General features: G+C 39.4%; 1 protein-coding gene across 9 annotated transcripts in view; it reads right to left on the reverse strand.

Annotated features, from left to right (window-relative positions):
* Positions 1 to 998: 998 nt before the first annotated feature.
* The window catches only part of CSDE1 (cold shock domain containing E1), a 29,480-nt gene continuing 6,895 nt past the window's right edge, over positions 999 to 23,583 (reverse strand). For 3 of the 9 annotated variants that reach the window (XM_082226951.1, XM_082226947.1, XM_082226948.1), the window contains 19 exons: positions 22,830 to 22,979; positions 20,992 to 21,190; positions 18,428 to 18,537; positions 17,984 to 18,076; positions 17,469 to 17,566; positions 16,558 to 16,639; positions 15,814 to 15,942; positions 15,535 to 15,660; positions 15,078 to 15,290; positions 13,212 to 13,352; positions 12,809 to 12,967; positions 11,884 to 11,991; positions 10,732 to 10,907; positions 8,615 to 8,727; positions 7,225 to 7,344; positions 6,856 to 7,034; positions 6,152 to 6,315; positions 3,550 to 3,682; positions 999 to 2,305 (listed from right to left, as the gene is read on the reverse strand). In XM_082226951.1, coding sequence (XP_082083077.1) covers positions 2,258 to 2,305; positions 3,550 to 3,682; positions 6,152 to 6,315; positions 6,856 to 7,034; positions 7,225 to 7,344; positions 8,615 to 8,727; positions 10,732 to 10,907; positions 11,884 to 11,991; positions 12,809 to 12,967; positions 13,212 to 13,352; positions 15,078 to 15,290; positions 15,535 to 15,660; positions 15,814 to 15,942; positions 16,558 to 16,639; positions 17,469 to 17,566; positions 17,984 to 18,076; positions 18,428 to 18,537; positions 20,992 to 21,190; positions 22,830 to 22,970 — 2,532 coding nt within the window. In that variant the 5' untranslated portion in view covers positions 22,971 to 22,979 and the 3' untranslated portion in view covers positions 999 to 2,257. The remainder of the gene's footprint in view (positions 2,306 to 3,549; positions 3,683 to 6,151; positions 6,316 to 6,855; positions 7,035 to 7,224; positions 7,345 to 8,614; positions 8,728 to 10,731; positions 10,908 to 11,883; positions 11,992 to 12,808; positions 12,968 to 13,211; positions 13,353 to 15,077; positions 15,291 to 15,534; positions 15,661 to 15,813; positions 15,943 to 16,557; positions 16,640 to 17,468; positions 17,567 to 17,983; positions 18,077 to 18,427; positions 18,538 to 20,991; positions 21,191 to 22,829; positions 22,980 to 23,583) is intronic. The other 6 variants (XM_082226955.1, XM_082226950.1, XM_082226954.1 and 3 more) reach the window with 4 other exon arrangements.

Below are 23,583 nucleotides of genomic sequence, written 5' to 3' on the forward strand. Positions count from 1 at the left end.
TGAAGCACACTGCAGTAATTAACTCTCTGCTCACCTGCTGCTGAGTGGAAGGTTCAGTCCTGCTCTCTACAGTGTGGTCAGCAGAGCAGGGGAAAGGAAATGCTGCATTTCCTTGTCTTCCCACTCCTGGGCACATTTAATAGTTAAAATCCTGATTGTACATGAGGGCTGGTCCCCAAATCCATTTGCAGGCCAGATCTAGTTGGGGCCTAGCAGCAGACCAGGAGTACACACAGCCCTAGGACACATGCACAAGAAATGACTGCGGTGGTGTGTAAAGTTTCTAATGCAATTGCATGACAAGCTTAAGATCAGCTTGCCTGTTTAGCAATGCAAATTATTGAGGTGGGGAATGCAAACACACTGTTGTGTCAAAGTTTGATTTCAGCATACCAGTGAGAAAGGTTTCCTGGCAAATTTTAATCTGAATACGTGCCCTAAATTAATGACAACAAATCTGAGATATTTGAATAGAGTGCGTATGTATGTATGTATGAAGAACATCTTTAATTTTACATGTTGCATAAATCTCAAGATTCTGTCTCATAGTCCAAAATGTTTGAACTGAAATCTTTGATACTAAAAAAAAAAGTGCAATCAGTGTGGTTTTAAGTGTTATCTTTTAAAAACCCAAAGCTTTCCTTGAAATTATTCTAATTCTACTTAGGCATGGCAATTTCAATTCCAGTTACCCAGTGTGACTGGTATGACATCCATTTCACTGTGGGATGTGTGGAAGAGACCCCCCTGCCTGGGGAAAAAACCACTGTTCCTTGCCAACCTGTGCTCAGCTTCTGACCTCATACCATCCAAGGACATGTGGAAACCCTTACCAGTAGGATACAACACTTCATTGAGCCAGATATCCTTACAGGGGCTGGACAAAGTGTCTAGAATGGCCTGAGAATACAGAAGTTAGTCAACTCTGATCTATACGACATGGGGTATATTTTGCGACTAGGAATAGTCTTAATGAAGGAGTTACAAGATTGAGGCAGTTTTTCAAAATCAGTAAAACTTTATTCTATTTCCATTCTTCGCCATTAACAGAAAAATTGGAGAAAGCAATGTTTGTTTTACAAAGATAATGCATCTCCCAGAGAAGAAAAACCCTAAATTGAGAATAGAGGTAACATGGGAAAAAAACACAGTACTGCCCTCTATTCAAAGAAAATAACTCCTGATCTTTTTGGTTAAAGTAATACTTAGACCAATCATTTAGTTTGCTCGCTTGATAAAGTGTGGCTGAGGAAGGGGAGGGAGGGGAGAGAAGGGGCCTGGAGGGAGAAAAAAAAAAGCACACAGACATCAACTATTTCACCTTGATGAAAGTCTCAATACAGCTATGGAAAGCCTAAGTATTCTTTTACAGTACACTGGGTGCTGGCTGCAAAAAAAAAAAAAAGTATTCACTTCAGGCACAACTTTTTAAATTTTTTATTCAGTAAAATAAACTGGGTTTAGAAGCTGCAGTGTTCTAAGCAGCAGCAAATTTGTGCATTGTTTTAAATATCTTTAAGTTATCACACTGATGGCACACCTCATCCTTATGAAATTCTGCACTGTGCATGCTAATTGAAGATAATTACAAAAACTATCAAGTCTACTCTGGAAGATACTTTCAATGTGATCTAGGAGATAATGTTGCTTGCTATATGGACTTTAGTTTAAATGAGACATACAAAACATTTTAACATTTGGCCATCAACTTAAGGAACTGGTTTGAGTGCTCATACAGGATTCTATATAAACAGTTGGTATATTCATCCTCATATGGTCCTCAAAACTAGAGCAGAATGAACAGGAACTTAACCTCTCCTGTCTTAAGAGAGAGTAAAGCAACTGAAAGCTAAGGCATTGTAACACCTTGGCAAGATGTGAATTAAGGAAATATATATATAGATAGATATATGTATATCCTTTCAGTGCAGAATTTCATAAGGTCTACCAGAGTAGAACTGTCTATAATGTTTACTTAAAGAGGCAAAGTAGATTTGCAGTTACCAGTTGCGTTAAATGCACCATTCAAAAAGCTTCTAACACGTGATACTATAAGGCGCCACCTTAGGTTCTCCAGGATGCAACTGTGCATATTTTAAAACTGTTTCATAAATTTATTTTTAAACATAACATGAGGAAGGTGTTAAAACTGGTGTAATAGCTCTTTAGAATTTGGAAGGGATGAATATGGGGATATTCAGTACCCTTCACCAGACCCCACCACTTGCTCCAACATAGTTATTTGCTTTGAGACCAGTTAGTCGATAACACCAGCTTGACGAATCTTTCTTTCTGCACCAAATCCCTGTAAATAGTGAAGTAACTGAATGAGTTTAAATTGGAACTTGAAATCATGAATAAGGAAAGTAAAGAGAGCTGCAAGCAGTCACATATAATCAATATTGCTACTGAGCATATTAGAAGGAAATCCTTTATTCATTTTCATAACATGCTCTCCTCCACTGCCATCTGTCCACACCCAATCATGCCACATGCCCCCTTGATGCTATTCCACCTCTCTTGCTATCACTCCTTATTAACCTGTCTCTCTGTCTGTCTCTACCATGTTTAAACATCCTATTTTCTAAAAATAGAAACCTCCACTGACTTAACCTCAACTTCTAATTGCCAGCTGCTTGCTCCTTCCCCCCTTTGCTCCAAACTCATGGGCACTGTTTATTCGTGCAATCTTGCCTTCCTTCCTTCCAGTTCTATTCTTGACTCCACTGACTGCTTTTGCTAGAAATAGCACATATTTTGCTACAAAACCTAAAGATGTGTGAGGTGCCCTTTCCCTCTCGAACTAGATCCCTTTAGCACAGAGGAGTTTTTCCACAATTTACACAACACTTAGTCCCCTCACCAACCCTGAAGACTCCTGTACACAATATTCCCCAAATCTCTTTACTGGCATCCTTTAAAAAAATAAATAAATCAGCAGAGGCTCCACATCTTTACCGTTAAAACTCTCCAGTTTTACCAAGTCTTTTTAGCCCCTGGTCTGCCAGTTACATCCCTGCTAATGACAGCACTTTCTTATAGAATCCTCTGCAATCTGACAGTCTCCCGGTCTTCTAAGATAACTTAAACATTTAGTACCTCTTCTCTCCCATCAAATCCCTCTTTTTTCAAAGGGTTTTTGGCTGACCCATTACCTACATTCTCGTATGTAAGTAAATCTTCTCACACATTCATGTACTCCTACTATTTTCTATCCCCCTCTTTCGTTTATTTTGGAATTACACTCACTAGAGAAGAGGCACTCTAAAATCTTGCACTGTGTTCCAGTTTATCATTTAAGTCCTTTGTACTTCCATGTTCAACTCACAATCTCAGCAACCTAAGAAATCCAGCATCCTGTCTCAACTGCCTTTGGGAAAAATTGAGTTCCTAAAGTATTTTTATGTCCTTCCATCTTTTGCTGATGATTAACATTTACTAGAATTCCTACTAATTAAAAGGAAGTTGCTTGGCTTCTTATCCAGTATGTCACAGAAGCGGAAATCCCAGTGTTATGACCACACATCAGGCAAATATCCTAGAACATACCTTTGAATTATCCGGTCCCCTTGGCTGACGAAGAACAGTTAGACGAGGAGCGCTGGCATCATCCAAAGTAATGCTCTTTAAGCGATTAACAAGTCTATCAGGACGTGGAGCAGCTATGGCCTTAGCACCTTCACTGTTAATAGAAACAAACTAAATCATATGGGGAAACATGTAGATGTGTATTTCAATGTTTTGTTGTGTTTTTTTTAAAGAGAGAAAAAGCCAACTTTCTACTATAACAGCATTCATGCTGGTTATTAGTATCTTTTTCCACACTGCCCTGGAATAACTGTTTAATTTTGAAGGAGAATTCAGTTCAAGATATATGGACATCCTACAATGATAAATGTAGTTTTGATGTTGGATAAAATTCCATTATCAAAATGCATCCTAACAGGTAGATGCATTCCTAATCTGCAGTAATATTATGCTCATGGTAGTAATCATGGCATGCATGAAAGTTTCACTGAGTTAAGACTGCAGCTTTAATAGATATAAGTGTGCTTCTGGACTGCCAGTATCTTTAGCACTCTGGCATGTAGACAATGCTCAACTATTATTAATCTGTATTTGCACATTTCTCATTAGACACTAGTACTGAACAGTCCCCTCACTAAGTAAGTTGTGGACCAATGCAGGGGGCTCCAAATTAGGTAAAGGGAATCCCTGAGAATGTTTCTCCCACCCAAAGACCCACATCTCTCTCAAATCTAGATAAAATCTCAGACTGTATGTGCAATCTGAGGATTCCAAGAGGCAAAGGAGGGGAATGAGCATACACACAAAGTGAAAGAGAAGATAAGCTGTTTGGAATGCAAGTGAGCTTTCTACTGAGCCAACCCCCAGAAGTCATAAACCATGTGAAAGCCTTTCATCAACTATGATTACAAAATGGAAATATGTTAGAATTTGAAATGCCTATCTTCTGTTTCTGCACACAGGCAAAGCAAAGCTAACAGTAATGGGAATACAGGAAGCAAGAAAATATGAGAAAAACAGGATTACAAAAACATGAAGTACAACAAAAAAGTGCAAGAAATCCACAGCATAAGTTGGAGACGTGAAAGTGCCAAGAAAAGTGCAATGAAAGAAATACTGCAGCTAATAAATGAAATACAATTTTGTGCTAAGAATGACAATTGGAATGGTAGAATAAGATCAAAATGTTTTGAAGTGGTTCCACTGATACTAATACTACAACCTTTAGGGCAAGTATAACTGCGCTTCAGCCTTAATGTTAAAAAACAAACAAACCACCAATGATAACTGAATTATGGGGTAAGAAAGAACCGAGAAGGAAAACAGTAATGAAACTATAGTGATTTTTGTGCACACAATGGTTTGTGTCCAAATGCAAGTACAGGCAGGGACCACTTAAGGCGTGCCCGACATATGACTGACTGTGCACGCACACATTGCGCTGAAGCCAGAAGTGACCCCAAAAGTCACAAAAAGGGGTGGAATGGGGTGTTTGAATTTTTAAAAAAGGTTTCAAATGCACATGAATTAACTTAAAACACACAGTACCTTGGAACGTAACCCCCATGTAAACTGGGAGTTGCCTGTAGAAGACTGTTCACAAAACCCGGCTTTCCCAACCCTCCCCATGACTACAGCATATAGGGAGCTTTGCTGTCACAAGATGGCCCCACCCAATTTCTGGTTTTCCCATTGCTGCCCCTATATGCTGCACCCCAGACCTCTCCTCAGTCCCAATCCCCTGCACCTTTTTTGGGGGGGATGAAGGAGGTTGAAATACAAAAAAGAGGACAGGTAAGTCATGTTGTATGAGTGATCATGTGTTCACAAAACATTAGGATTGCAACCCATTATGTTTCGCAGATCCAAAAAAACATGGGAGAATAGGATGTTAAAGAGCTGATAGAACAAAATACATAAAGAGTAACTACTCAAGGAATTAATACATTTAGGAAATGCTCCTTGCACAGTATCTGGAGTACTGATGGTTTTTTTAAAGGTTTTGGAAATGAGTGGCACAGTAGTATTTCAAGCTTTACAAATGCGTAAAATGAGTTCCTGAAAGGAACAGGTGAAGAAATAGAACATTAAAAGTTTATTAACGAACAGAGGGGAAAACCCAAACAGATGTATGTTGAATGCTAAAGAAATCAGCTCATGAAAGACATCTTTGATGTGGCACTACTGGGCTAGAACTATCAGTTCTTGCCAACATGGCTGTGCTGGCAGAGGCTGATGATAGCTATCTAGTCCAAAACATCTGGAGTGCATCTGGGGAAGGCTGCTATAAATGAAGAGAATCAATAAACGGAGTATGTATAACCTGTTTGGTCAAGGTAGGACAATTTCCTCCTCCTCTTTCCCAATTTTTCCTTTTAAACCAACACCCTCAACATTAACTCATCCCATGTGGTACAAAGAAGGGAAAGAAGGGCCACTGAAAGGCCCCTATACACAAAGCTTAATAGATTTTCAATAATTTGTTCATCAGCAGCTACTTTCAAGATTCAAACTTGAGGCAGCTCAAGGATGTTTGCCAATTTCCTATAAAGAAATCAGATCAGGATTGCTTGGTTCCCCCCCCCCCGCAAGAGAGTAAGGTAAATTTGTATCTTTTGCTTACCTAACACGCCACACATTACAGGCACTGCATTTCCCTGTGCGTTGATTGAGGATGACTGAAAACTCTACTTCGTCACCAGCCTGCAGTTCCACACCATCCTGAACTTCTTTCACGTGAAAAAAGAGCTTTTTGCTGTCACCCACTTCATAGTTTATGAAACCAAACTGAAAAAGGAATGGAAATTGTCTTATCAATTGCACAACATGAGCAATCAAATTGTTTACAAGTAGGACTGGAATTTATTTAGAGACAGCACATAATTTAGACTATTTAGGGTGATATCCAATGATAGTCATACTCAAAGTAGACCCACTGAAATAAATGGATTCTACTATCATCTTAAACGTTTCCTGACAAAAGGGGATGCAGACCTCATTTTTTGAAAAACATTTTAACCCCGCCCAATAAGATACTAAAAGAGAAAACATTTGTAACAGGTCTCTCCATGATCAATATTATTTTCATACTTCCTGGCTTCTATCAAGATTCAAGAACTGTAATCTTGTCTTTTACACCCAAATGAAAGTTATAAATTCAGCTAATTCAACTGCTTGAAGGTCAAACTTGGGGCCTTCAAAATCTAGCTGGGTGCAAAAGAACAAGAATGCTATATTCCAATAATTTCCTTCCAGTATTTAAACAGAGGAGGCCCTAATGCAGAAAAATCACACAAACAGCAAAGACATCTCAAGAAGTCCTCTCACCTGATCTTTCACACATTCCACGGTGGCTCTGCGGAAATGTGTAATGTTACAAGCCATTGTTTGTCCATTTTGACCAAGGACACAAAGCTGGAACTTTACGGTTTCTCCTTTTTGCAGACAGTCCCCCTTGTTTGCCATACCAACAATTCCAAAAGGATAGACTTCACCTTTCATTTCTCCTGGAGAAACAAGCATAACACAAAGACGTGTCATGGTTAAGAATTCTGAAGTAGCAGCTTCCATGTCATTTAGACATCACATTGTAACATGCAAGTCTCACTTCAACCAACTTTTCTAGAAAGATTCATTAGGGTACCAAACCAACTATGGAATTAGATCAGCATACTACTGGAAAGGCACACTACTCACCATCTTCCATGACTTCAATCATTCCCTGGTATTCAGTCTGGGTGGGATCTACACTCCTGAGAGGACGAATTACTTTACCCGTGTAAACAGCTGGATCAGCCTCATCTGTGATGCCATTCACTATAAAACAAGGTCATCCGCATTACAAATGGCAATCTTTCCCAAATAACTTTATGGAGCTTAGAAGAGTCACCCTGTATCAAGTAAAACCTGTCCTACCATGGCTAAAGTTATGGAAATCTAAAAGTAGCAGGTTTGCAAAATGCAAGGGGGTGGGAATAGAATCTAGGTAGAAAGTTAGCCCTTAATAATTTTCCTAATATTTGCTATCTGGAAACACAGTAGTACATCACTAGATGTCATGGGAAAGTCTCTGACAATTCTGAAAACAGAAATTCATCCACATACTGTCAGTACTGGCTTTTCTTCATATGTTTGGGAAGGGCACAAAGCACACCTAACTATGCACTTCACGTTTTCCTTATATATGGAACCTGATGGGATCACATTCCAATGTGCAACTCCCCAAATACATTCTAAGATGTAACACTACATATCTAGCACGGAAGTTTAAATATGCTCACTGGGTCGCTACACTGTCAATTTTTCTACTGCAGTGTTTCCCAATATTGAGTAGTGCAATTCTCCAATTTGTGGCAATTATAGGGTAAAGTCTTTTAGTTCTATATCCTTGCTATTCAGTTTCCAATACAGCGTTCCAAAATATTTTATATCAGAATCTGAAACCCATATGAAGACAGTAAGGTTCCCACACTTCAGTCAAAATACCATATATACCAAACAACACTTTATAGCAAGGGTAAGGAACCTTTTGGGTTCCATGGGCTAGATCCTGATCAGGATCAGCCTCACAGACCAAATATGACAGGTGCATGGAGCCAGCCATCTGCCAATCATACATCATTATGATATCATGATTGATTGATTGATTTGTACTCCACACTTGACAAAATCTTTTGTGGGGTTCCCAAGCGAGAAGGTTTTGTTTTAAAATGCAATCTTTTTACTGTTTTCACAGCAGCAGTGGTAGTTGCAGCAGCTGCTGTCAACTTATTTACCCCCTTTGTCCTGCTTTTCATGTCATATATGTGTTAGTTTTATCTAATCCAAAACACTAATAGAACAGGTTTGTAATTAGCCTTGTTTCTAAGCAAGAATTGCCCTCAGGCAACCAAGACAGATCTAATTATCACTTCTAGTTTTGGGTAATAAACCATTACAGTGGAACAGTCCGAGGCTGGAATTAAGTTTCTGTTTTTCAAACCTGGGATAAATACAACAAGCAGGCATCCACAAAATTGTCAGCACCAAGTACATACCATTTGAGTACCAATATTTGGCTTTAAAAGAAATTTAAAAACAGCTTTACCTGCATGTGTCTTGTTCACTTTCTCTGCACTGACTTTGTTTCCTTTGCCTTTTGATAAGCTGTATTCAACCATATCGCCAAGTTCCAGGCTATCGATATCACCACAGAATTCACTACAAACAATTATAAAGAAATCTTGAGTATGCATAAATGTAAACAAGAATGCCATCCCAACAAATTTACATTTTTAGCAAACCAATACAAATGGGATGATCTTGAGAATCTAATTTATTTTCAAGCATTCACAGTGCAGCAGGCTGCATATCATGTAGAAGACCTCATTTATTAATCAGAGGTCAAATGTTTACTTTATATAAGAGCCCTATGCAACACCCATAGCATGCCACTATCAATAACATTACAAATGGATCTTCCATGAGTATTTTTTACATCAACCGTTATTTGTGTAAATCAGAATAAACTTATAAAGTGTGAATATGCAGCATATATAAAGTGGGGATGCTTATGTCACTAGTATAGGAGCAAAAAACCTATGCCCTCAACATATGCTGTACAACTCACATTAGCCTAACTAAGCACAACTACTAGTCAGAGACAATGGGAGATGTAGTCCAGTTTAGAGAGCAATATATCAAAGCTACAGTGGTACCTCTAGTTACAAACTTAATTTGTTCTGGAGGTCCGTTCTTAACCTGAAACTATTCTTAACTAGAGGCGTGCTTTCACTAATGGGGCCTCTTGCTGCTGCTGCGCCACCGGCACATGATTTCCATTCTCATCCTGGGACAAAGTTCTCAACTCGAGGTAACTCTTCTAGGTTAGAAAAGTTTGTAACTCGGGGTACCACTGTATATCTATTTTGCTATTGCCAGTGACTGAAAGGTCTTTAACTTGTTACACACATACACTGGAATAATATTTTTGATAAGCTTTGTAAAGGTAAAGGGTAAAGGACCTCTGGACAGTTAAGTCCAGTCAAAGGCGACTATGGGGTGTGACGCTCATCTTGCATCATGCAGCCAGCATGACTAAACCGCTTCTGGCGCAGCGGAATACCAATGGGTGTGTCTGTTGCTGTATAGCAGGGATGTCCAACCGGTGGATCGTGATCGACAGGTCGATCCCCGGATGATCATGGGATCCTTATCGCTGGACTTTAGAATCATGTCTCTGTCCCACTCCCTGCTTGGTCTTTCCCTGCGTCGTGTTTAGTGTGTGTTCTTCTGTTAGCGGCTGTGTTGTTGGTGAGTGATTCATTTTAATTATCCACACTCAACAACTCTGAACTCCCTGCCCAAGGGTAGATCACTGCCAGTTTTTTCTCTCTAGGAGTAGATCGCTGTTTCTTGGGAGTTGGACGTCCCTGCTGTATAGCATGAGCCAGACAGAGGCTTGCAGGGCACCCAGGTCTGAGATTATCCATCCCTGCTGCGTAGAGCACTCATGTTCCACTTTTTTGGGGATTATAGGAAGATTTTTTCACATTAAGGTTAACATGCAGTCTGCGGGGAGCAGACAAAGCATGCTATTCTACCCTGCAAACCAACCAACTCAGTATTAACCATCTGTTCCACAGCAGGACGCACAGGGACTCTTGCTTGCTACTGTGTGCAAAGATCAGGGGATCCAGACACTAATCCAGCACTGGCATTATACAAGTAGAACAATGCTTCTGCCACAGCATCCTAAATCTGTTTGGGGAGCAGTAGTTACAGTCACAAATCCAATTATGAGTCAATGAGTATCTTCTGCTAGCAGGCATTCAACTCAACCCAATTGTTATGGCTGGTGAAGGAAGACTCCACCTGTCTCAGAATTCTGTGCCCTCACTGGAAATTTTCATCCTCCTTCCAGATGTTCTATGTACACCAAAGGAGGTTCCCACTTTTCAGAACCACTGGAGCACACTTAAATGAGATGGTAACGGTTTCCATATGGGGAATGCAGCACATGACATCATGATGCAAGAGCTGACCACATGGATCCCCTTCCAATATACAGAGCACCTCCACATTACTGTTAGTAGTCTCAAGGAACAGTCAGTGGTGATGTGGAGACTCCTGTGTGCTGCTGTATGGACCATGTAGAAGCTGCTTCATCTGGCCTGTACCATACCTGATTTAATATGCAACAAACTCTTATACTAATCAACTTGCCTGTAATGGAAGAAAATCTCCTTATCGTGATTGGCTGTTTCAATAAATCCAAAGTTATCCTTTAGAGTTGCCACATATCCTAAAAGCCTTTTTGAACTGTAGTTTCTACCAAGCATTCTTACAGATGTAGCTGTTTGCAACCCAGTTCTCTTCACTTCACAGACTGTAAACTCAACCTATTTGGGAAAAGATATCAGACAAAATAAAATGCCTTCTAGGATTGGGAAGATCACATGCACTTCTGGAAGTAATCTAATGGGACATTTTGCTTTTTCTCAGAAGTGAAAACAACTTATGGTAGTATTAGCTCTCTTTTGAAAATTCCCTCACTGAGGCTATTCAATTATCAAGGGCTGAAGTCAGTACTCTCTTATTATGCCATTTAAAGTTGAACATCAGCAGTCTCATTTGTAGCCAAACAAGAGAAGGAATTCACATACTAATTCACAACAGTCTTTCATAGTGACACCATTGTTTTTTGTTGAGATCTTATTTTTTAAAAAATGTATTACACAAAAGCAGCCTTAAACAAATCTTAATCCAGGGACACAAGATGTTGGTGTAAGGTTCATAGCCTGAATGGTTCTCAACTTCTGAAGAGAGGCCACAACTATGCACCAGTTCTCAGTATACTCTAATAATATTAAGGAGGTAATGAGGTAATAGGGACGCGGGTGGCGCTGTGGGTAAAACCTCAGTGCCTAGGACTTGCCGATCGTATGGTCGGCGGTTCGAATCCCTGCGGCGGGGTGAGCTCCCGTCGTTTGGTCCCAGCTCCTGCCCACCTAGCAGTTCGAAAGCACCCCTTAGTGCAAGTAGATAAATAGGTACCGCTTTACAGCGGGAAGGTAAACGGCGTTTCCGTGTGCTGCGCTGGTGCTGGCTCGCCAGCTGCAGCATCGTCACACTGGCCACGTGACCCGGAAGTGTCTTCGGACAGCGCCGGCTCACGGCCTCTAGCGCGAGATGAGCACGCAACCCTAGAGTCGGACACGACTGGCCCGTACGGGCACGGGTACCTTTACCTTTTTAATGAGGTAATAATTACAAATCAACACAGATAGTGAAAACTGAAAAACCAAGAAGGATCTCTAGAAGTATTTTACCCAATCATGGGCATTCTTACATTTTTAAAAACAGTATGCATATTACCTTATCTCCTATCTGAGGAGAAGTAGATCCTTCCACATCTTTAGCCTGATAGGGAATAGTCAGCTTCTCCCCACAATCATCATAAGCAATTATTCCCTCTTCAGCTTCCTAAAAGTGGGGCAGGGGGAGAGGAAATAAAATATAAAAGGATCAAAACTGAAGGAATTTAACTTTTTCCAATAGACCACAGCCTGACAGTCAATACAAATGTGAACTGGTAGTGTGAACATAGGTATTCAGTGGCAGAAAATATACTAAGTTTTGTAATCATGAAATTCACTAGTTTTGACACAGATGTATTTATATAGGGAAACGCCTCATTTTGAAAAATGATGTATAACCAATCACTATTGGAACTTCAAGAAAGCCTAACCTATCTTTTTATACTTAGTATAAAGTAGTAGTAAGGGAAGTAGTATCAATTAGGTAACTCATGACCAGTTTCTGAAATATATATTACCTAGTTTCCACTGAACAGAGATATTGCTAGCATTAGTGTAATCAGGATTTAATTACAAGCCCTAAACTATTTTAGCAATGAGGAAGATTAATGCAACAGGTATGTTTCAACTAGATACTTGGTATAAGAATTAGTTCATAGCAGAGAGATGCTCTTAAGATTCAGCACCTATGTTTATTTCTACAACCAAAAAGAATCTACATTATGCTTATAGAAAACCCAAACCTTGCAACCACACTAAGTAAATCAGGTTTAGACACACTTGCAAGACCAGCTTTTGTACTTCCATTATCTTGTTGGAATATGTGTGTTTATCCATCTCAAAGGACACATTAAAAATAAAGGTACGGAAACTGTTATCTTCAGCCAGAGAATGTTTATAAATATACTCCTTGTCTAATCTTTATAGAAGTTTTCAGTTATTATTTTACAGAGAAACAGAAGAAAAACCCCAGGCAGTATTACCTTCTCTTTGCCTTTATTTGGACTAGTGGATTTGGCAGAAGTGGCTTCCTTTTCTATAGTGCCCACAAAACGATTATCTGACTGGGTGTGGAATGAAACAGTGCCTTTTGGAAGTTTCTTAATCCTTATAGCATGATTTCTTTGAGCAGACAGCATATCCTGGAAGAGGAAGGTCATGAAATTGATAAAAAGTGACTGAATTCTGCAGCTGATACTGTATTGTTTTATTTTATTTGGCTGTTTTCATTATTAGTTTTATCTCTGCTTTAATTCGAACAGTAAGCAATCTTGAGATCTCATTAGATGAAAGATAATAATGAAGTATAGTAAGTCAGCAAATATAAATAAATGACCTGAAGCAACATGAAGTTGGTAAACTTAAATTGCACAAAATTGTACTTACAGGAACCACAGTAAATTCTACTTCATCTGAAATGTGGAGCTGGTTGCCATCTAGAATTTCACTGAAGTGAAAGAACATGCGGGCATCTCTGTCAACACATTTAATGAAACCAAAGCCATCCCTCATTGCGGCAATCACACCCTGTGGATGCAACACATAGGTCAGTAACTATAGCTGATGAAGAATCCTTAGAGCAGGGACTCCCAAACTTGGGTCTCCAGCTGTTTTCAGACTACAACTCCCATCATCCCTAGCTAGCAGGACCAGTGGTCAGGGATGATAGGAACTGTAGTCCAAACACAGCTGGAGACCCAAGTTTGGGAAACCCTGCCTTAGAGGATATCTGTCAGGTACAACAGAATATCATCTAGTCCACAATGCTCTAGGCCAGGGGTCAGCAACCTTTTTCAGCCGTGGGCTGGTCCACTGTCCTTCAGACCATGTGGGGGGCTGGACTATTTTTTTTTGAGGGGGGGGGGAATGAACGTATTCATATGCCCCACAAATAACCCAGAGATGCATTTTAAATAAAAGGACACATTCTACCCATGTAAAAACACGCTGATTCCTGGACCGTCCGCAAGCCAGATTGAGAAGGCGAATGAGCTGCATCCGGCCCCCACTGGGCCTTAGGTTGCCTACCCCTGGCTCTAGGCATTCTCTCCTTGCCTTAAAAAACAGTTATCAGCCTAATAAGTCAATGAGAGAACTCAAGCCACATGTGAACCAAGTGGAAAATAAATGTTATAAAATAATGACACATCTATGGCAGTAATTTGTGCCCAGCACTCCCCCCCCCCCGGCCAGAAAAACCCTACAATGGAAGAGCATAAAAACCTCATTGACTCAGATAAATGGTAGTTTTTAGGAAAACTCTAAGACAAATCCAGAGCAAGCAGACAATATCTCAGTGAACTGTTTCCTTCCCACAAAGCTTTTTCTTCCTTTTCTCACTCTAATTCCTCAGAAAAAACTGTGAGGCATTATTCATTGAAAATAACTGTATTCTCAGATGGAGGATTCAAAACATTGTGCAACTAGCTGTACAAGTCCCAACACGGCTCTGAACTTGGAAGCCTTTGAGTTAAGCTCAAATTGCTCTATGAATTTTAACATCAGTTTTTAAGATGCAAAACTCCTTCTGAAAACTGAGATAAAGTTAAGTGGAAAGAGGCAACAGAAGGATTTCAATGCAATTCCTGCTACACGTTTCCTTTAAAACGGGATATGTAAAGCAGAAAAATTTCTCTTTTACAAATGCAAGTTTCATGTACTCCCTTCTCCATGGGAGCAATTCAGCACCAGAATGCCCTCCCATCATCATGCTTATTATTATATTTCTTGGTCACTTATCTAAAAAATAAATGACTTCCATTTCCTCTCCACTACCAAGACCCCACCCCCCAAATCTGCTCCAGAGGGTTTCCCAACCACCCAGAGGTTGGGAATCGGAGGGTGCACAAGGGCTGGAGGGGACAGGAGAGGATGAGGATGTTCTGTTGTGCCCATGGAAATGTATTTATAATATGTATATAGACATATAGAACTAAAGTTAGAATTCTGTAAAACTGCAGCTCGCCGTATCTTCTATCAAAGGCTTCCTTGGAAAATAATTCCTCACGTAGCCAGGAGAAATACAACATGCTGAAGATTCAGGCAACTTCTCATGACTATTTCAGTGTTCATTGCTACATAAATCTAGCATCGTTCTACAGTACCAACAATGCTAAAAGAGGCAACAGTAATTATATCCTATTTCTCTGTGTAGAACACTTACATCTGAGTAGATCTCTATAGAATTCTCACTGAGTTCAATGGAACATACTCCTATGAAAGTAGACATGGCATGCAGTTTTAATTACTTACCATTTCTCTAGCCTCATTAGTGAGTTGGAAAGTATTGGGAAGAACTTCAATATTAGTGGCTCGTTCCAATTTGTCACGCCGATCTGTTGAAATGTTGAATCTAACGTGGTCACCTTCCAACAGCGTCACCTTTGATTTTGTATCTTTGTCTCCAAATGGAAGTTCTTTAGGAATCACAAAGTCTACTTTTATACGCCCAGGTAATGGGTCATTCTGATCAGAGTACAAAAGAAAGGCCACATTAGAGCTTTCCTGGATTGTACAGTTTTAAAACATCAACTGAGAGCTGAACAAGTTCCATCTTCCATTGTAGCACCCAAGGATGCCTCTTTCATTAATGATTTCCCCAATTTGTCTCCCTTTACTGAATTTGCTCAGTGTCACAGACTATCAAAGTACTTTAAAATAAACGTTTACAAATAAATTTCTGTACACAGTAATGTAAGATATTTGATACCTGATTTTTGTTGGGTACTTTTGGAATTACTTTGGTTACTGTTCCCTCAAAGTGTTCAATGCTGATATCTTCAAAAATAACAGTTCCTTGAGGCAAAAGTCTTACATCAGTTGCAACTTCTTTACCCTATAAGCAGAAAATTAAGCCAAATAGTCAACTGGTTAAGTAGTTACAAGGACCAACAATAGGTCAAACAACAAACTAATGGAGACATTTAAGGAAGTTCCTGCAATGTCATGCATTTACAATTTAAGTTGGAGTTAAGAAATTTGGTCTTACATTTCTGTCTTTGATTGTGAACTCCACATCATCACCAGGCTGTAAGGCTTCTAGGTCACCTTTAAATTCGCTATAGTGAAAGAATATCTCCTTTACAACATCACCTCTTTCAATGAATCCAAAGGCTTCCTAAGAAGAAAATAGGATTGTTAAGCAAAGAGATGCTATCTTGATCTATATCCACCTAGCTGGAATAAAACATTTTTTCTTTTTTTTGGTGACTAATAGTTACAGTGGTGCCCCGCAAGGCGAATGCCTCGCAAGACGAAAAACTCGCTAGACGAAAGGGGTTTTCGGTTTTGCGTTGCTTCGCTAGACGAATTTCCCTATGGGCTTGCTTCGCAAGACGAAAACGTCTTGCGTTTTTTTCTTAAAGCCGCTTGAAGAGGCGCAGTTGCGACGGACCGTGCTTCGCAAGACGAAAAACATCGCAAGACGAAAAGACTCGCGGAACGAATTATTTTCGTCTTGCGAAGCACCACTGTATAAGAAAGATCTACAGCTAAAAATGTGCATATATAAAAACTTTTTACAGGAGGAATGAGTGAATTATATAAAGCCCAATCTAATGCCTGCTCTCTCAGATGCTAGATCTAACGTTCAATGAGACTTACTCCCAAGCAACCTTACATGGAAGTTCTGTCTCAAAAGTACTAGAATAAGTCTATACACCTTCTTCTCCACACCTACATGGTTCCATAACTGTACAAGTAAATTTCAGAAAGTAGTTAAGTGTTAATTTACCTTCATGGCACAAACTACTCCTTGACACCGAGCCTGTTTCTTTTTCAAAAGCATAATGTTACGAGCACTTACAGCACCAGTACTATGGGAAAAAGTAGATGAAGGTCACACAAGGAAAATATAATTCAATGACTTAGCACAATACAGCCAACTACAGAATGATTCTTAAATTCTATGAGTGACTCTAGTTGTGTTTATCTAGGGTTGCCCCTACTTTCAAGAAGTAAAAATTAGGACACCCAAAATTGTTGTTTTTAGGGCAATCGCCTGATAGCTCCGCTGCCACTGCCAAGCCCAGGTTGCCTGAGCACGCGCATGCACACACACACACACAAAAAAAAATTAAACCCCAAATCCAGGACATCTGCTTTGAAATGTAAATTTTCCCCCAAAAAGGACATGTCCAGGAATTCCCAGACATATGGAAACCCTACTTTATCCCACCAGAGCAGATTGGGGCGGTTGGGAGGGGGGGGGACTAGGAGGGATGAGTTACATGAGTTGGTGCAATACCTGGTCACCTTATAGGTTTTAATGTGCTAAATTCTATTCTACAAACTGGAAAGACGTAAGTCTCTTTTCGTAATGACCAGGATATTTTAAGATGAAAACATCACACTGCTACAATCTCTTTACTTGAAGTACACATTCACATTTAGGTCTTAAAAAAAAAGCAAGTTTCCTATTAGATGGCTGTACTTCAGATTATCCATTTGTCTGTGAAAGAAATAGCCAAACTGACTAGCAATTTTAATAACCACTCAAAAATAACGCATCTTCAGAAACTTGATCTGAATGGCCTTTGCAAAGTTTGCTAAGTATACTTCAACTCAAGTAGTAACACTAGTTTCTGGAGAACTTTACTACCTTAGAACCAACATGGATTCAGTCATTACAAGGTATCTACTTACTGTTTATTTGTATCAATAATGAAGTTAATTTTATCTCCGGTTTCCAGCTGTACATTTCCTTCAACATCTTCTGGGGTATAAGTTAAGTAGAACACTTCCTGTGAATTAAAATTTGATATCATTAATATTTTGCTATGAGTAGAGAAATTTATAAAGTCCTGGTTAGTTTAAACTTCTGCGCTTCAGAACTTGGGAAGTGTGCAGAATATTTGACGTTTTATTAGCATTTTATGAAACTAAAAAATAGTCACAGTGAAGACATTAGTAAACAGTTAACTCTTCTGCTTCATTTTAACTAGCCATATAATTCTAGACTGAAGTTGTGAAAATATTTCAGAATTACAGTCAAAACATGAAGTCAGATGTTTTCTATTTCAATAAATAAGTTTTTAGCAATTTAAATTTTAACTTTTTAAAGCAAGTACAGTTTTTTCACTGTCTACTCTGGCAAGTATTTTAGTTTAAATCATATTGGAGGATCAGTCAAAAAGTTTAAGTAAATACATAAGTTTTACCCCATTACGTTCGTAGCATACACTCCCTGTTGGACTCTGACCCGGGGCAGCTGGAGACTTACTCTCTAAGTTGTGAGGAACAGCACACACAACCTACCAGTCAAAAAAAAATCCATTGCTAATTATTTCCAGAGGCAGCATTATGCATCAGACTGTTAGTTTTCTATAATACACTTGGGGATGCACTTTACAGGTAACCCACAACAGTATGCCATGCTGCAAAGCTTATATCTTACAGTACTTTTGTTAACTGTAAGAATTGTTCTTGGTTAGGTAAAACCCCAATTTTTACGCGCTTGCCAAAACAAGTGGAAAAAATTAAATTTGAGAAAAATATTTCTATGCAACCAAGGAGAGGCATGCTACACTCAACTCTGCCCTTGTTTGTCTGACCACAGCAGATGCAAATCGCATGCATGGAAAAAGCTTATCATAGCCACTAACTTGTCCATTTATTCGCTCTTCAGGTAATGTTTCTGTTTTAATCTTCACCAGTTTAATAGCAATCGGTTTTCCAGTTCGCCGGTCAGAAGACACTTCAAATTCAACATCATCTGTAAAGCAATTGAAATTTTATCAATGATACAGGACCGGTCTAGTAACACTTAACAGGAAAAATTCGCAAGCACAGCTTTACCTTTCCTCAGGCAATCCTCCCTGTCTCCAATACTACACAGCCTCAAAAGTAGTCTTAAATTTGCATTAAGCATTTTGAGGCTGTGTAGTATTGGAGACAGGGAGGATTGCCTGAGGATAGAACTCTCGAAAACTACAAAAAAGCTCAATGAGTTGCTTGCATGTAAAAGGTTCCCCTGGATCTCAGTCAGTGGCATTTATCTTGCACATGCATGCTAAGATCAAAATAACAATTTAAAACATGACTGCATTCTCCTCGGTCAGTGAATCTGGCTCATGAACTCAGAGTAGGCAAAATGAGAGGCTCTTTCTGTACAGCATTCACAGCCCATTCTTCTAGTCCACTGGTTTCACAACTTTATGACACCGGAGGTATTTTCCACCACATTTCTTCATCTACAAAAACAACTCTAAGTGTTATAAAAAGCTAAAGCAAACTCTAGGGTCTCCAAAGGCATCTAGGTGGCCACTGTGAGAGAAGAATAATTGATTAAATATGCCTTTGGTCTGATCCAGCAGGGTTCTTGTATTTTTAGGGCCATAATTACCTTGTGTGAGGCCACACAGATTGGGCCTCACTGTTGCTCTACCTCAAGGATACTGAATCTCTGTACCTCTATATGTTGGATATCAACTCCCATCAGCCCCAGCCAGCTTGGCCAATGGTAATGGGTTATGTGAATTATACCTCAGTCAGACCTTGAGAGCCACAGGTGTTCCAACCCTGCCAGAGAGAAACTGAGTGCATTCTGGGACACACACAACTGCCTCCTGTAGCTGCACAGTGCAATGGAAAATTTATTTATTTTACATAATTTGTATCACCCTCATCCTTTCTGAAATCATAGCAGTGTGCACTAAAAACCAATAGAAAACAGTAAAACTCACAGCAGCCCAAGCAAGAGCACAAATGTCTGATAAAACTTTTCTATTTAAACTATCCTCCTAAAGACAGGCAGTTAAGTGTTGCCTGAGAGACAGAATTTTAGAGGTGGTGGCCATCCCAGAAATGGCCCTCAAGGACTATCACTTTTTGAAATTGTTGAAGGGTCAGTGAGAAGGATCTCTGTGAAAGACCTCAGTTCTTGGGCAGGATTATACAGGAGACAGTGTCCTTTATTATAGCCTGGCTCCAAACCATTTTATAGAATCATAGAGTTAGAAGAGACCACAAGGGCCATCTAGTCCAACCCCCTGCCAAGCAGGAAACACCATTAGAGCACTCCTGACATATGGTTGTCAAGCCTCTGCTTAAAGACCTCCAAAGTAGGAGACTCCACCACACTCCTTGGCAGCAAATTCCACTGTTGAACAGCTCTTACTGTCAGGAAGTTCTTCCTAATGTTTAGGTGGAATCTTCTTTCTTGTAGTTTGGATCCATTGCTCCGTGTCCGCTTCTCTGGAGCAGCAGAAAACAACCTTTCTCCCTCCTCTATATGACATCCTTTTATATATTTGAACATGGCTATCATATCACCCCTTAACCTCCTCTTCTCCAGGCTAAACATGCCCAGCTCCCTTAGCCGTTCCTCATAAGGCATCGTTTCCAGGCCTTTGACCATTTTGGTTGCCCTCCTCTGGACACGTTCCAGTTTGTCAGTGTCCTTCTTGAATTGTGGTGCCCAAAACTGGACACAGTACTCCAGGTGAGGTCTGACCAGAGCAGAATACAGTGGCACTATTACTTCCCTTGATCTAGATGCTATACTCCTATTGATGCAGCCCAGAATTGCATTGGCTTTTTTAGCAGCCACGTCACACTGTTGGCTCATGTCAGGTTTGTGGTCAACCAAGACTCCTAGATCCTTTTCACATGTACTGCTCTCAAGCCAGGTAACATTTAAGGCTTTAGAAGTTAAAAACAGCACTTAACTGTACACAGGAAACAAATAGTCTGGCCATGTAGTTAGTAAATAAGGGGATTAACATGAGCCCTACATCCCACCCTGATAGCAGTCTGTAGTGGTGAGCAAACTTATCAGCCATTCTACCGAAGAACAAGGAAGAGCTTCCCAAAACACAGTATGGGAAACCAGTTTCTACGATACTCTCCTCAATGTATCTTCATCATAGAAGCATCCATATAGTTAAGCCTATCTATTTATCATTCATTTATTTATGACATTTCTATATTACTTATTTGCATTTCTAAGCAGTGTACATAAAAACAATCCATAGAAAATGGGAAACTAAAACAAAAAATTATCATAAATTGAAACACAAGGCCTCACTTTGGCTCTCTCAACTAATGGTTGGTTTAACTACTATTGACTAGGCAGACACATCTCTAGTGTGCTAAGAGGTGCCAATTCTGGTCACACATGTAAAGAGCCTTCAGTTATGAACCCAGAGAATTCCACCAGATGAATTACCTCCCACTTTAAGCTCCTGTAGGTTGCCATTATACTGTGAACAGTGGAAGAACAGTCTAGCTTGCCGTTCTGAACACTGAATGAATCCATAGGAGGTCAGCAGTTTTTCAATAACCCCAGTTTCACGCAGTCCTGCAGAAGTACCATTGGGGTACCCGTTGTGTCCATTGTTATGGAGAAGGTTTGGATCAAAGCTCATCTGAAAGCAAAAGATAACTTGTGAAATCCTCCAAAAGCAATTCCCATCACCTTTCATACTTAAGGGAACACAGAACACATAGTGTGCATTAAAGAGCATCAGATAAGCAAGCAAGTTTATGGCAGCTAAGGCACAGCTTGTGTACACTATTTGTCTAGCTGAGATTCATCAGTAACTAAACGACATTTACCTTGTAGGATTTATCTAGATGCGGTTAATACAGCATTATATACAGAATAAAGTTAATACTTTATTCAAAATTAGTCATTAGTATAAACTTGCCTTTGCCAAAGAAGGCTACCAAGAAAGCAAAAACAAAAGCTTGCTAATCTCAAGGCAATTTCCATTAGCACCTACTCTACCCTTGTTGAACTGGAGGCCTAATATCTTATGAACTTTCATAATTGTTTGCTGTACTCATTCAGCTTAAATGCTCCTTCTCTATCCATAAATGCATTGGTTAATGCCAGAAAACAGAGAAAACTGCCCTACTGAATTCTCATTAATCTTCTAGAAACACATAGATATAAATGTGCTTTAAAAACAATTTTGCTATCTTAAGTTAAATCAAATCCAGAGATAAGTTAGCATTAGGGTATCATTTAACTTTCCTGTTAGAAGAATCAGTGAACATATCATGCAAGTCAAAGGGCTCAAGGCAAGAAATTGCCAAAATCATGCATTTTGAGACCATATATTTTACAGATATGTTGCAGTTTCCTGTGTATCTGTTTAAGAAAGCAAACCTAAAATTCCTGCAACTCCAAGGAGCCATTAAGTGTACAAAAGTTCCAAGTGTAAGAAGCTCTAGACACAATAGTCTAACTGCACAGCTATAACCAAACAGATCCTTACTCATTATGCTGGAAATAATGCCCTTTGCTGTCGTCATTATTAATCAGAGTTGACCTACCCACCAAGGACAATGCCAGATTCTAAGCCCACATATAGCTTTTGGAGATGCATGTGGGCACAATCCTCCTATGGACAATCACTTAGGAGCAAGGTCCACTGAACTCAGTGGGATTTCTGAGTATAGGATTGTGCTGAAAGAGGCTTTGGTTTTTTGTCAACTAGTACAGGCACTAAGATAACATTATGAAATACAGAATAGTGGTCATTTCTCTTCTTGCAAAGAAACAAGAACAGAAATCCCTTGTACACATGCCAACCAAAAAGCACTAAGATATACTGCAACTCATTTTTGGCAACATAAGATGCAACAACTCCCTACTTAGAAATGAATGCATCTGGAGAAGGTGCTTGCTATAAACTGTTTCCTATTACAAGTGTATCAAGTAGAATTTATATTATCTATGCCATCATTCTTTTGAAGATTTAGGAAAATAAATCTAAGTGGGCAAGATACATTCCATCAACTTATCAGAATGAATAAAATGAAGTTGCAACACATACACACACATGACCAAGCTTTCATTAAGTTTCTAAAACAGATACAGGAAAGCACCTTTTAAGAACCCAGCAAGATTTCCAGCTGGTTCAAGTGGAATTTTATCCTTTAACCTGTTGAGGAGATTTAATATCAGTGAAGTTAGAAGTGAGAACATATACAGAGATGAGTTAACTGCAAAGGATCCCCATGCTAAGATTCCATGTCTGTCAAGTTGCCCTGACTTACAGATCTCTGATAAAGAGGGGTCCTCTTCTGTTTTTTAGACCCGGATGAAGTAGAAGATGAAGAGAAAGGTAAAGGATGAGAAGGAGGGGGAGCTGCAGGAGGGGGGAGAGGATCTGATGACACAGTATAATGGTTCTCCATCTCATACAGCTGTGATAACATAGTACACAGTATAACTAGTCAATAGTTAGCACATCTTTAAACACATCCAAGTAATTATCAAATTCCATTTCTCAAGAGAGCTGGAAGTCGAAAGCAATCAATCCAAATTTCTTTTTTAAAAATAGGATTACAGTATAAATAGTATTAGCAAGCACTATTTCTAGGTCAATTCCTCTCCAACAATGTTCTGATTTGCTCATACTACCAGAACTCTGACCAGCTCTTACACAAAAGTACTCACAAGGGAGAAGTGTCATTTGAAATAACTGAGTAATAGATTGAGCTAAGTGTTGGAACATGTTGCATGTTCTTGCACTGCAGCAAACAGAATATCCAGATAGAATTATAATAGTATTTTATATTTCCCATTTGAAAGGGATAGCAGAAGTACTGGCACTATTAATGAGACACAGAAAAACTGCTTATTACATAGGTTCTAGAGAGTTCATTCACACATAAACAATTCAAAAACTGGAATTTTACACAGATAACTCTATGTTATCTGTGTTCATTAACCCTAAGGGTTCAGGTGAAGTCTTTCTTTCCTTCTCATGATTTGGAGAAGAGAGACTAGTACCTGAATTTCAAGTAA

This window comes from Podarcis vaucheri (genome assembly GCF_965113315.1).
Source record: "Podarcis vaucheri genome assembly, chromosome: 6".
Lineage (NCBI taxonomy): Eukaryota > Metazoa > Chordata > Lepidosauria > Squamata > Lacertidae > Podarcis > Podarcis vaucheri.